At 40.1% G+C, this 13,921-nt stretch overlaps 2 protein-coding genes across 2 annotated transcripts in view; both read right to left on the bottom strand.

The window, feature by feature from the left end:
• Positions 1 to 13,921, bottom strand: part of LOC114654912 (baculoviral IAP repeat-containing protein 1-like) — an 828,238-nt gene that overhangs the window by 173,011 nt on the left and 641,306 nt on the right. The window lies entirely within an intron of this gene.
• The window catches only part of polr1e (RNA polymerase I subunit E), a 53,748-nt gene continuing 47,714 nt past the window's right edge, over positions 7,888 to 13,921 (bottom strand). Inside the window, exon 12 of the mRNA XM_028805774.2 lies at positions 7,888 to 8,398. Coding sequence (XP_028661607.2) covers positions 8,239 to 8,398 — 160 coding nt within the window. The 3' untranslated portion in view covers positions 7,888 to 8,238. The remainder of the gene's footprint in view (positions 8,399 to 13,921) is intronic.

Here is a 13,921-nt window from a genome sequence, read left to right as displayed (position 1 = left end):
GGTCATGACGTGTTATCACGGCCAGCAGCAGCATCTCTTTTCTGCTACCTCAGCAAGCTCCGGCAATTTCACTTGGCTGCCAATAGTCGTATTCCTTATTTGCATTACATATTGCACGATTATTCTTTACAAAAAAGTGAGAGAGTGTGAACAATGGGGACTTATAAATGTAGCAGGCCTCTGCTTTTTAACAATAGAATTTCTTCAGTTAGCTGTACGAGCTACTACAGTAAACATTCTCAAAGCAAGTTTGAAACAGCAATTTTTTTGGGGTTGATACTCAGGGATAGTATTTAAATACTAACTGCATGGTCTTAAACACAAAAGACATGCATTATTATACAGGCAAAACTCTCAGTAGTGAAAACAATTATATTAATCTGACTCGTGTTAACCTTAAAATGAGAGATTATACTGGTATTGCCAACATTTTCTCCAGACAATGTAATCTTCTGAAATACACACACTAAAAAGTATAGAAACTCACCTAGCAATCCTTTTTTTCCACCCCCCAGTCCTTAGGATTAGGCTAGGACACAGTCCCCCTTTCCATTTGGGCATTACATTTACCTTTACCCACTCCCTACATATGTTCACAAACCAGGCGAGGTTTCATCTGCTTCTTAACAAAATTGGGTCATTGTCACAAGAGGATGGATAACATAACAGAAAGTAGAGGTTTCCTGGTCTTGAAACATCACACATCAGTTGACTTCAAAAGCCACTTAAAAGTTCACTTTTTGTATATAGTTTAACCATTTGGCCCAACTTTCATGTAATAGTTGCCTGTACCCAAATCCTTTTGGCCATTGCTCATTTTTTGAGTGTAGCTTTGCATCTGCAAACTATTAAGAAAATTTGATTACCGGCTATGGCTCCTTTACAGCATGCTCTGTAGGATATAGTCAGTTCAAATTGGCTCTGACATGGCTTTCAGGCCAGCCACATGTGTCACACTCCAGTCTTGTGGCCGTTAGAGTGGATTGCACTCTGCACAAGTCCCTACTAACAATGTGCAGCTCAGAGTATTTACATATTGAAGAAAATGGATGGCAACTGTGCATTTAAAAACAATCCTATTGCATTAAGATACTTAAATGAACTTGTATATCCACAAGATTATTCAGTCATAGTAAAAACTGACCATGTACTACTTGTACATCACGCCACTCAGACTTCACTGAATCTTAAAAATCTAATCCAATTCAGCATTGTGGAAGGCTAGCCTATCCCAACAGCCAGGGAAAGACCTGGAAGGAGTACCAACAACGTATTTCAAAAGAATATAAAAAGGGTGCCACAGGTCTTAAGACCTGCAGTTGCAATTCTAGAATCTCTAGAACAATCTTCAGACTAAAGAGGTGTATGTTAAGGATGTGAAGTAGCTTCCAACTGGCCCAAATCTTGTGTTTGAGGAGCTCTGCTATGGAGTGTGCCTGATGATCGAGTACCAGCACCCAAAACTATCCCTTTTTGGATGGTGTAGAAAAAGAAGCTAACAATGCTTTGAACGGACCAAGACTGGCTCTGTACACATTACAACTGTTTATACTCGGCCAAAAACACCAGCAAGTCCTAGGAGTACTGGATGACCAAATGCGGGGGGAAAAAATATCCAAGTTGCACACACACTTGACGAGTATGCAATATTCCCTGAATTAAGAGGGCAGCCAACCCTGCAGTTGTCCCTAAAGCTCTTTCAAAGAGATGGCCTCATAGGAGGGTTTGGAAGAAAAAACTGCTGGTCATTTGGGGACTACATGTGGTCCTGGAGAGGCACAGAAATGAGGGGAAAGCAAACACTTTCCCTTTAAGTGAGGAAAACCGGCTAAGGAAAAAAACCTTTTGTAAGTTATGGGTCAGGGGTATTGTAACCATTTACTAATCAATACTTTAGAATTGGTACAATTCTAAATACTCTCCTTCATTTTAAAAGGAGAAACCATCTGTGATCCAGGACCCTTGTAAAGGGGATGGGTCATTTAAACATTGCGAAATCATCGTACCCCAAGAAATAAGGCCCAGAAGAAAACAAGGACGGGAAAGTTCATTATTTTTCTAAGTCAAGGTTCACTTCGCAAACATGGTACAACAGGTACATGCATCTACCACCAAGTTGTTCTTAAATTAAGGTTATATTTAAGAACACGCCCACACTTTGTCTCTACTAGCGCTTTATAAAAGGGAGGATAAAGGGGCATGACTGGAAAATAAAAGCTTAAAACACCTTGACAACTGTCTTTAGACATTCCCTATTGACCCACTGTCTTGGGATTATGCACATGCACTCTAACACCTCTTACACGTGTCATTTCTGAACAAAAATTCCTACAAGGTGGTTCATACCAATAATAAAATGGATTTCCACATCCTTTGTTGTCCAAGAAATAAAACTTAATACATCAGCAAGTTTAAGGCTTTTGTTTTCTAGTTGTTCCCAAAGCCCCATTAATATCCATGGTAAAGCACCAGGGACAGCTAGTTTTTTTATTATATAAAATTGAAAACATTTAACTTTAGGATCATTTAAAATGTAGAAAATGCGCAATGTTTTTTTTGCAGCAACAGCCAAACATCCTTTAGAATAAAACAGGATCACAAATTACGTTGCATGCTGAAGCAATTACAATTTCACCATTTCTAGTCAATCCCATGAATGAAGCCACACATACAATCATGGCGATTAGTGGACAGATCAAAACTTTTGCACTCATGTAGTGTTAAGCACACTTAGTGCTGCTAGTAACACATACAAAATCCATTTTATCTCTTGCATCATAATTGGGGCCCGAACAAGCAAGTTCCATAACCAGTCAACTTCATGCAGTAAAACTACCAGACATGGATTGGGGGGAGGGGTTCTATTTAAAAAAAAAAAAAAAAAAAAAATGTATATAACTGGATTTAAGGTTCATGGACAATAATGGGGGAAGCCAGCAGATACTTGGGACAAGCCAAACACTTTGATATCTAATTCATGGATATATTTTTAATGTATCCAAAAAAAAAAAAAAAATCCACACCTGTATTTGATAAGTGGAGGATATTAAAAAAAAAACTCCCAAGTACCTTTGTTTTGCAATAATGAGTTGTACCACAGATCTCTAAATGTGCAGATAAAAGGAAATTTAAAACATGTTGAGTATACTCCTTGAAAGGTGGTGTTCAAATTACATTGATTAATGCTTTTGATAGATATAAAAAAGGCATCCCCCCCCCATCACCTTAATCCTATTAAACACTGGGAATTTCTACGGGATGTCAACCATCCGTAAACATTGCAAACAGATTTGACAGAGCATACCATTCAGTTCATCAAGCCCGTTTGTTCAGCTAATGCTAAACTGTCCCAAGGTCTCAGATACTTCAGTGCTCATAGTGCAGTTAATTTTAATCTCTTCACACATTTGAAAATACACATTTATACCCGAGTAACCTGGGGTGCCGTTAAGATTAAACACTAAAATATCCACAGGATGGTTGCATAATAAGTTAAACCATAAACGCAGCATAGGTAGTATTACAGTAGATACCAACAGCATTTTCCTACCATTACCGCAGGCCACCCCCCATTTTGTCATGCGGTAGGTGTACTGCAACGTCTAGCCACAGACACCTGTTAAATTTCCGCAATTAAGTAAAATCCATTATCTTTACATATTTAATAGCACACACCAGCTCATTTCTCCACCCCCCTCGGTTCGGCAAGACAACCACCAAGCCGCGTGGTAGTTAAACCCTAATCAAGACACCGCTCGCCATTTTTTTTTTTTATAATTTTTGCTTTTATTAATCAATTACTACCAAATACTGTTATACAGACAGGCGCAGCAGGCGTGGTTGCAAGATCGCGAGGATGAGAGATGCCCCTCGCACATTGTCCTCTCAAGGACGAGTGTGGACGCCGGCCCATCCCTTTCGTCGGAGGTGCATTTTAAAGAGGTGCTGAAGAGAGGCGCAGAGAGCCGAACCACGGAGACTCAGCCGTCACCATCTACGACCCACCCGTCTGCTTCTCCTGTTCAATGGCTGCACGGACACAGAAAAAGGGAATTATTAAAGGCGCACGGCGGAGAGAAAAAAAAACACAAACAATATAGCTGTAGTACTAAAACAGATTTCAGACTTCCTAACAAAGAGCACGTTTAACAGTACTTGGCGACGCTTTTTAATACTACCACATACCCCGCCCTTTCCTGGCCTCTCACCAAACACTCACCCTCTTTCGTGGGTAAAGGGTTTTTTTCTTGCGTTTCAGTCTTGCGGAGTTTGTTCTTGTCAAAGCCGCAGATTTCATTCATGTCTGGTTTCTCCATTTCAAGATGTCTAGTCTACAAAATACAATTGAAGCGTTTGCTTTTTTTGCAATATCCCACGCGCTTTAAATCTCCCGCCTATTAAACAACTGAAAGACCTACGTGAGTAAAACAACCATAAAAACATAACTGGCAGTTAATCAATAATATCCGCTCCTCTACACGCCCACCACTTACCTGCCGCGTAAGGATCTCAAACAATGGGCACAAGCGCGTAGACGAGCTCTTTATACTCAGCGCCACTGCAGTGACGTCAACAGTTTCCCTTATATGGAGCAGAGTCGCGGACTCAAAGAACATCACCCCAAAGGAGTTACTGTCTGGTGATCTGCACATTCCGCAACTGAAATAAAATAAATTTTAAACGTCATTTTGCTCATATTGCCGTTAGCAATATTTATGTATGTATTATGTATTTTAGCTTACATTTACTAATTGGTAAAAATACTAATTAACATTTATTATAATACAACCCACACGAATCGTCCACATTCTCCTCGTGTGTACGTGCGTTTTCCTACCATATTGAGGTTCATAATCATATATTTTTCAAGGACATTTTTTTAATACCGGTAGTTTGGCGAATATTGGTTCTTTCTCCAGTACAAAACAACCAGTCCCAGCCGGGACGCAGAAGGCATACTCATACTGAGCCGATATTATAGCAGCCCCTTTTTGGGGTGTGAAAGGTTGAGAGCATGCACTGATACAGCGCGTTGATGCACCCACCACACAACGAACCACCTTAGGATCCCAGTTTAGGACCCGAGTGCAGGCGTGCAACGGGCCACTCTCTGTCAGAGCTTTAAGATTGCAGTACTGTACTATATTTGAATTATGCTTGTTCCTAATAATCCATCAATATTGGATGTTATCACCATTTTAATAATGCATGCTCAATCACATTCTAAGAACATATTTATCTCCTGCAATTAAACAAAATCAGAATCAGCCCAGTCACTGAGTATATTATGTATAGATACTGTATACACTATCGTTCAAAAGTTTGGACCCAGAAATTGTCATGTTTTTAATAGAAATTAATATTTTTTTATGACAATTACAATGCAATTAAATGTATTTCAAAATAGAGCCAAGACATTACTAGTGTTGCTAATGGCCGTCACTACCATCCATCCATCCATTTTCCAACCCGCTGAATCCAAACACAGGGTCACGGGGGTCTGCTGGAGCCAATCCCAGCCAACACAGGGCACAAGGCAGGGAACCAATCCTGGGCAGGGTGCCAACCCACCACAGGACACACACAAACACACCCACACACCAAGCACACACTACGGCCAATTTAGAATCGCCAATCCACCTAACCTGCATGTCTTTGGACTGTGGGAGGAAACCGGAGTGCCCGGAGGAAACCCACGCAGACACGGGGAGAACATGCAAACTCCACGCAGGGAGGACCCGGGAAGCGAACCCAGGTCCCCAGATCTCCCAACTGCGAGGCAGCAGCGCTACCCACTGCGCCACCGTGCCGCCCCGTCACTACCAGCTTATCCTTATTTAGTCATGTTTAAATGCTAACTGGTTATTAAAGAAGCCTTTGTAATTGCATTAGAATCACTAAAACTTGTTATTCTCTTCAATAAGGCTTATTCTTTTAAGCAGCTGTGTATATGGCTGGTTAGAACCAGTTTGCCCTGTTGTTTTCTTTGCGGGACATCTTAGGTTTCTTGGCAATTTCTCACATGGAATAACCTTCATTCTTGGAAAAAATAATAGTAGACAAACATGTTGCTCGAGAAAGCTTTTTCATTTTGGCAACTTTTCAACTCGGAACAGAACTTTAGAACTGCAACACAAGGAAAAACAATTGACTTGCTTTGTGGAACAGAATAACAGGCTTCAGCAGTGCTAATGCAGTTATTAATGCTTTTCTAATGATGAATTAGCATTTAAAGTGACCAATTAAGAATAAGCTAAGGGGGTTGACCATTGGGACAGTGAAGGGATGGCAGCTGAAAATGGGTGGAGCTTTGCAGCCATATGTGTATAGTAAATGAAAACATTTCAAGCAGTAGTTGTAGTTAGCAGAACTAGTAATGTCTTGGCTGTGTTTTCAAAGTAAAATGTGACAATTCCTAGGTGATTCTAAACTTTTGAACACTAGTGTAAATATCTACAAGAATTTGCTCTGTGGTGTGTGCACCCATACTGGTGTAAGCAGGCCCTTCAGTGGGGCTCTTCCATTTTCCTGTTTTACCAGCCTGGCACCCCTTTACAATGTTTATCACGGAATACTTTGAAAATAAATATGTTGGCATGGTGCAAGGAGTAGGTATCGCTGCCAGCACAATCAGTTGGACATCTGCTGAACGAGTTTTGCCAGGTACTCCAGGCTTCTTCCAGCGCGCATGCTAAGGTAGCTGGAACTCTAAACTGACTTATGTGTGCGAGTGTGCCTTACTTCTGATGCTACCAGGACAAGCTCTTCTTCTTCACACAACTAAATATTTGAATTATTTAGTTTCTGTAAATGTATGGGTAGGTGGGATGTATTAGCACAATAATTGACAAAATTCTAACTTATCCAGTTTAGTAAATTAGATTATAACATTTAAATGATTTGCTCTTTTGCACCATTCAACTATATTTTGGCTTAATTAGGATCTATAAATGTATGGGTGGATAGATGTATTAACACTGTAATTCACAAACGTTTTGTATGAAAAAATGAAGTAATGAAATTAAAGTGAATGATATTCAGTTTAAAGAAGGAAAAAAAAAACAACTTTTTTTTTTGATGCTGATGAGGTTTCCTATAGTTAACAGACTGTAAGCACTGTAGTGATGTCACCCACTGAAATATATGCAATACCATGGGATTTTTGGAAACACCATTTTCTCAGAGTAGGGCATACTAGCTTAAATTTGGGGTTGTGTGAAGTGCTCCTTCCACCTTGACATCATCTTCAACATTGCTGAAAAGGGCCCGGGCAGTATTCAACCAACCTGTGTTATAGCGTGGTATGCTGTAATCGGTTTCAGGCTACATGAATGATATTTTCCATGAGGTTTGGAAATCCTATTCTACAATCAAGTCCCTTCATTTTCACCAGTTCTTCTGATCTCACCTTTTTTTTACTGAACCCCAAATCCTATCCCTGATGCTTCCAGTGTGGATTTCAACTGAGAACACCGGTTTCCTCGTACAGCCCAGACAGGACACTGGTGATATTCAATCAGTCTGAATTTTGCACAAAACAGATGTAACATTTATCCACAACAGTCATAACCAGTAGTAAGTAAATATGGGAATTCTCTTTTAATTTAGACATCTGATTCCAGTTAGCCAAGGCAATGGGATAGGGTGCAGGAAAGCACAGATTAAGCCTCACAACCATGGCCAGTTTACTCAGTTCAGGGACAAGCTGTAACGTGCTAGACTATGTGAAGTAGAACTTGAAAGTCCAGCTCTTTTCAGATTTACCATGCCACTACTTGCTGACAATTAACAAAAGGCAAGCATGTTATAACCACAGTATCAATGAACAAATAAATGAACACAAAATGATGGTAGCTAATGAAAACAAGTAAGAATCAAGACTTGGAAAAAACAAAAACAAACAACAGTTTTAATTTAGATTCTCCAAAAGCAATTCGACAAAGTAGCAAAAATATCTGTTTTCTGAGACCCTGCTTTAGTAATAACTAGAATTAAAACTTTACAGTAAGAGATGGTATTTGCTTCAAAAGTCATTTATACCACACTGAAATGGAACATGAAAAACATATTCAGAAAGTAACTTGCATAATATGTACTTTTATTTACATGTATTTAGTTATATGTTGCATTTCTGCTTAATCTTTTATTTTAAAAGTGGTGTCTCTAAATTTACATTTACTGCATATTGTGTTAAACCATAGGGCACATTCATTCATTACAAGAAGCATCTGCTGTAACTCAAGCCATACTCTTGCGTTTTCTTTTGCCTCCACTCTTCTCGTATTTCACAAGAGGCAGTTGCAAGATCCCGTATCGGTGGTCTTCCAAAATTCCTCCAGACAGAGCCACACTTTTTTTTACAATAGCCAGCCTCATAGCTTTAGCAATTTCGATCATTCTAAAAGAAAAGAAAGCATCAAGAATTTACATTTAACGATAAAGTGCATTAAATGCAGCTTAGAAATAACTGAGCTTATGCGTCACTGAAGTATGCAAAATTAGAAAATTACACACAGACTAGGACCCGTATTTATCAAGCATTTCAGAAGGTAATGCACTAACAGTCACACTAGGATAAGGATTGGTCCTCCTCCTGAATACAACATAAGTGTTCTAGTCCCAATCCCAGCGAGGAATAGGAAATCACGTCTGAGAATGAATGGTGTCATGATTTTAACTTATCCATTACCGTAAATTGACACTCATGAGGACACTTTATAGTTGTTGACACTAACACAGAGGTTTCACCACAAAGATAATGATAATAATAATAGCACAAGAATAAGTAGAACATAATAAGGAAAGATATTGCACTAAGCCACAACTAATTGTTGTCACTTTGCAACATCATGAATAATATTGTAACAAACAAACAATACAAAGACCGAGACACACATGCTGAGTTAAGAGTAAAGCATGATAATGGGCACATTTATTTAATAGTAGAGGTTCCAGGGATTGTTCCTGCCTTGTGCACTATGCTTGCTGGAATAGGCTCCAGCTTCCTTGCACCCTGCTCAGGATAAGTATAGTTAAGAAAATGGATGGATGGAGGGGTGATTCACAGCTGTGCTTTCAGATAAATCTGCTTTCTCCTGTTATGACAACAGACAACATACTGAAAAATAACAGTTTTACTGAAAACTAGTCACAACTATTCTTGGGCCACTTTTTGATGTCAAGTTCACTCTTCTAGTGTCCCGATCTTCTTCCACTGTGCCGTGCCATGCCATGTCTCTCAACATGATCTCCCTTTATCCTGTGTGAGTCTCCATTTATCCAATGTCCCAGGAGTCTCTGCCTGCTTTCTTGAAACTTTCTGAGCTTGTAAAACCCAACAATAAATGTTCCAGGGGTTGGTAGAATGCACAATGCACTGTTTCAGTCACCCTTCCTGCCCCGTCAACCTTCATGGTAATATGCTGGCTACTAAAGTAGTTTGCATCCACGACCACCTGTGTGTTGATACTGTGATATCGTTTACGATTCTCATATGCATGCTCATCCATACTTGGTGCAATGATCTTTATGTCCTCACAGGTGGCGCAGTGGTAGTGCTGCTGCTTTGCAGTAAGGAGACTGTGGAAGATTGTGGGTTCGCTTCCTGGTTCCTCCCTGTGTGGATAGCGCTTTGAGTACTGAGAGAAGCGCTATATAAATGTAATGAATTATTATTATTATTATTATGTACATGCCCATTTGCATGAATGCACCTTGCTTTAACATTACATTATGTGGAGTATAGTAAAATGCATGTGGAGTCCGTGGCAGTATGATAGTTTTTAATTAAACTGTGGTGTGGTCAGGTTCCAGGCGGGCGTAGGTGCATGCATCAGCATGAATGAGCGGCCCTGCTAGTGCTGATGGGGAGAGTGGCTGGACCTGCATTCACATGCAGACATGCACAGTTCAGTCAGTTTCCTCATTAGTGCTCTTGGATTTGCAATTACCTGCTTAAGAATAAGGAGAGCCCGAGCAGGACTGTGGAAGAATAATTTTAGGGTAACACACCTTTCACCTTAAAGAAATATCATAAAGGGTTAATAAATGTCAGAAATCAGAAATGTCAGGAAACCAGATAAAGGTCACGTGAACAACAAAATGTACTGAAAGATGACTAAGAAATCAGCAGATGTCCTGTAACAACAGAATGTCCTGTGACAACAGAACGGACAGTTGTTATATGCACAGAAATTTCAAAGGTGGTAGCTCATTTGAAAAGGAACAAGAAGAACCAGAATATAATAGAATAGACTTTTATTTTATAAAAGTCATTTGGGTGTAAACCAACGAACCAGTCAGAGTAAATGTATGCATTGATTGACACTGTGTGTAAATTCAGTAGTTTATAAAATAAACCTCTATTCATGTTTCTGTGATCATTCTGACTGCTTTTGAAGAATGCTCCCTCTAAGGCATCTTGCAGAGAAGCAATTAAAAGATGTAATGACCACGGGACAGCTGAGAAATCAAAAAAAGTGAGAGAGATCTAGGAAAAAAGACAGAAGGATTGAGAAAAAGGCTGGAGGTTAAAATGAAACAGAAAACTAAAGCATAGGAAGCAGGACTGTGGCTGAGCTACTACAGAAGTGTGGAAGCAGATGGTCGAGAAGTGGCTCCTAGGGGAGAAAATGGGCAGTACTCATAGGGGCAGGATCACTCCTGCTGAGCTCTCTAGGAGAAGGTGCAACCAATCACTCTGAGAGGGATGGAGGTGGGAAAAAGGAGCAGAGCTTGCAGTGTTTCCTGCTGAAGGCCAGGGAATGGTGGAGGAAACACAAGCCCCAAGATAAATGGTTGACTGTGCCTGTCAGAGGACAGAGGATGTCCCCTCATAATAAGGAGAATGAAAAAGGGTGAGCTGAGGTGTCGTTTTAAAGGCTCCAGAATGGATTTTAAAGATACACATTATGCCAGTGATTTTAACCCCGATTTTATTATCAAATTTATTTTTTACTGTAACTTTTAACCTCCACTAAACACTTTTTGAATTAAGGATTATTCACAGTATTTAAGTGAGAGCTGCGCAGCACTTCATTTCCTGTTAGAACACTTGGTTGTGGGAAAAAAAAAGCACTTTACACATTTGTACCTACTCTGCTTTGTTAAGTGTCCTCGCTGCCCAGTCCATCCTTAGCTAAATTATTCAATGTCCTGGGTTTTAACGAAGTGTGCCAGCTACAGCCAACCTGGACATCACAAGGAGTCGTAGGGGAAAGGTATGAATCTGCATATCACCTCACACATTGTAAGGGCATTTACAGTTTGGTGCAAAATTCAAGAAATGCTTGCTTTTGACATATACAAATCAGAAGCTGCATTTTACATGTAACTTTATAGACTTCATTTCGCACGTCTTCTCCTTGTAGATAGAGAGATCACGCAACTTCCAAAATTTGTGACAATATTACATCTCTGTCAAATCAATATCTTTTTAGGAGTTCAATGTTGTCCAGTATTTCCAAAACAGTCCTCCTTTCCCAGGAGCTGTGTGCCAATTTCTGCTTGAAAGCCCATCTTCTAGCAGCTCCTAGCAGGATAGGACTCCTCATGAGCTCTCCTACATCCTGGAGAAGTTATGAGTAGTTTCCTGAATTAGGAAAACTGATAAAATGGTTTCACTCCTACTCCTAACAGAAGGACCAAATTTGTGCCACTCTGAGATTTTTGGAGCAGTTAGGTTCATTTTCCTACTCAGGGATGCATGATAAATATGGGAACAGGACTATACCCATCTGAAAGAGGATGCTCTTTGAGACTATAAAAAGCCTTTTAATATATCTGTTTTAAACTATACTGCTGCAAATTGCTTTGGATTTCTGTTCATCACAACAGATGAAACATTACAAAGTAAAAAAGGGGTCAGTCATATTAGTGTATGTAATAAAATTCCACATTTGTACTTTCAAAAGCTACTATCACAAATTACATCTTAACCTCCCCCTAATTTAATTTATAACATGCATTTTTCAAACAATCTCTATGTTGTGGCGCAGTGGTAGCGCTGCTGCCTCGCAATAAGGAGATCTGGGTTCACTTCCCGGGTCCTCCCTGCATGGAGTTTGCATGTTCTCCCCGTGTCTGCGTGGGTTTCCTCCCACAGTCCAAAGACATGCAGGTTAGGTGCATTGGCGATCCTAAATTGTCCCCAGGGTGTGCTTGGTGTGTGTGCCCTGCGGTGGGCTGGCGCCCTGCCCGGGATTTGTTCCTGCCTTGCGCCCTGTGTTGGCTGGGAAGGATATAGCGGGTTAGATAATGACTGACTGAATCTGTGATATATTCTGAATATGATACACAGTGGAAGTAGAACATTAAAATGATAAACACTAAAAAGTGTGGTTAAAAGTACATTTTGGAAAGAAAAATGTTACATTTCACACAATTAAGCACAGTGGCTTTAGTGAAATATACTAACAGTTTTATTAGTATATAGCAAAACTGAGTATACACCCCTCATCAATATCAATAAAATTTTAAATAAATCAAAATTGTGTTATCTATCAACACTATTTTATTTCAAAGCACTAAATGTTTGAAATAACACTGCATGTATAATGAAAATTCAGAGTACCAATTTTTCTGAAAAATTTCTAATGTACCTCATTTAGTTTTCCTCATATTAAAAATTACATTTTATCACTAAACACCTTTCTATATTTTGACAAATGACTCTAAATTAAAGGAGGATGTTGTTTTTTGTAGTTACATTTAATGGCTACTAAGCCAATGCAATGCACCCGTCTCACTACTAGCAGCTGAGCTGCCAATCATTAAACCTTCAAAAAAAAAGGTCCGAAGCATAGAAGACTATGCACTTTAAATTAACAAATTTAATGCAGCAAACAAATCAGATTCTATCATTATTATTACTAAATTAAACTATTTCAGTTTTGAGAGAGAGATACTTTATTAATCCCCAAGGGGAAATTCACATACTCCAGCAGCAGCATACTGATAAAAACAATATTAATTAAAGAGTGATAAAAACACAGTGCAAGTTAAAAAGTGCAAGGTGGAGAGTGTGAGGCAAGTATAACAATCAATAACATTGTATAATGTTAACGTTTGTGAGGGGCCTGGGCCTCCTAAAATCCAAAACCAGCTCCTTGGTTTTGCTGGTGTTCAGTTGTAGGTGGTTTGAGTCGCACCATTTAACAAAGTCCTTGATTAGGTTCCTATACTACTCCTTATGCCTACTCCTGATGCAGCCCATGATAGCAGTGTCATCAGCGAACTTTTGCACGTGGCAGGACTCCAAGTTGTATTGGAAGTCCGATGTATATAGGCTGAACAGGACCGGAGAAAGCACAGTCCCCTGCGGCGCTCCTGTGCTGCTGACCACAATGTCAGACCTGCAGTTCCCAAGACGCACATACTGAGGGCTGTCTGTAAGATAGTCCACAATCCATGCCACCAGGTATGAATCTACTCCCATCTCTGTCAGCTTGTCCCTAAGAAGCCGAGGTTGGATGGTGTTGAAGGTGCTAGAGAAGTCCAGAAACATAATTCTTACTGCACCACTGCCTCTGTCCAAGTGGGAGAGGGATCAATGTAGCATGTAGATGATGGCATCCTCCGCTCCCACCTTCTCCTGGTATGCGAACTGCAGAGGGTCGAGGGCATGGCAGACCTGTGGCCTCAGGTGGTGAAGCAGCAGCCGCTCCATGATCTTCATCACATGTGACGTCAGGGCGACAGGCCTGAAGTCATTCAGCTCACCAGGACGTGATACCTTTGGGACTGGGGTGATGCAAGATGTTTTCCAAAGCTTCAGGACTCTCCCCTGTTCCAGGCTCAAGTTGAAGATGTGCTGTAGAGGACTCCCCAGCTCCAAAGCACAGGACTTCAACAGTTGTGGCGATACTCCATCTGGACCCACTGCTTTGCTGGCACAAAGTCTCCTCAGCTCTCTTTTTTAACA

Source organism: Erpetoichthys calabaricus, chromosome 7, assembly GCF_900747795.2.
Source record: "Erpetoichthys calabaricus chromosome 7, fErpCal1.3, whole genome shotgun sequence".
Taxonomy (NCBI): Eukaryota; Metazoa; Chordata; class Cladistia; order Polypteriformes; family Polypteridae; genus Erpetoichthys; species Erpetoichthys calabaricus.
This window is presented reverse-complemented; position numbering and strand designations above follow the sequence as displayed.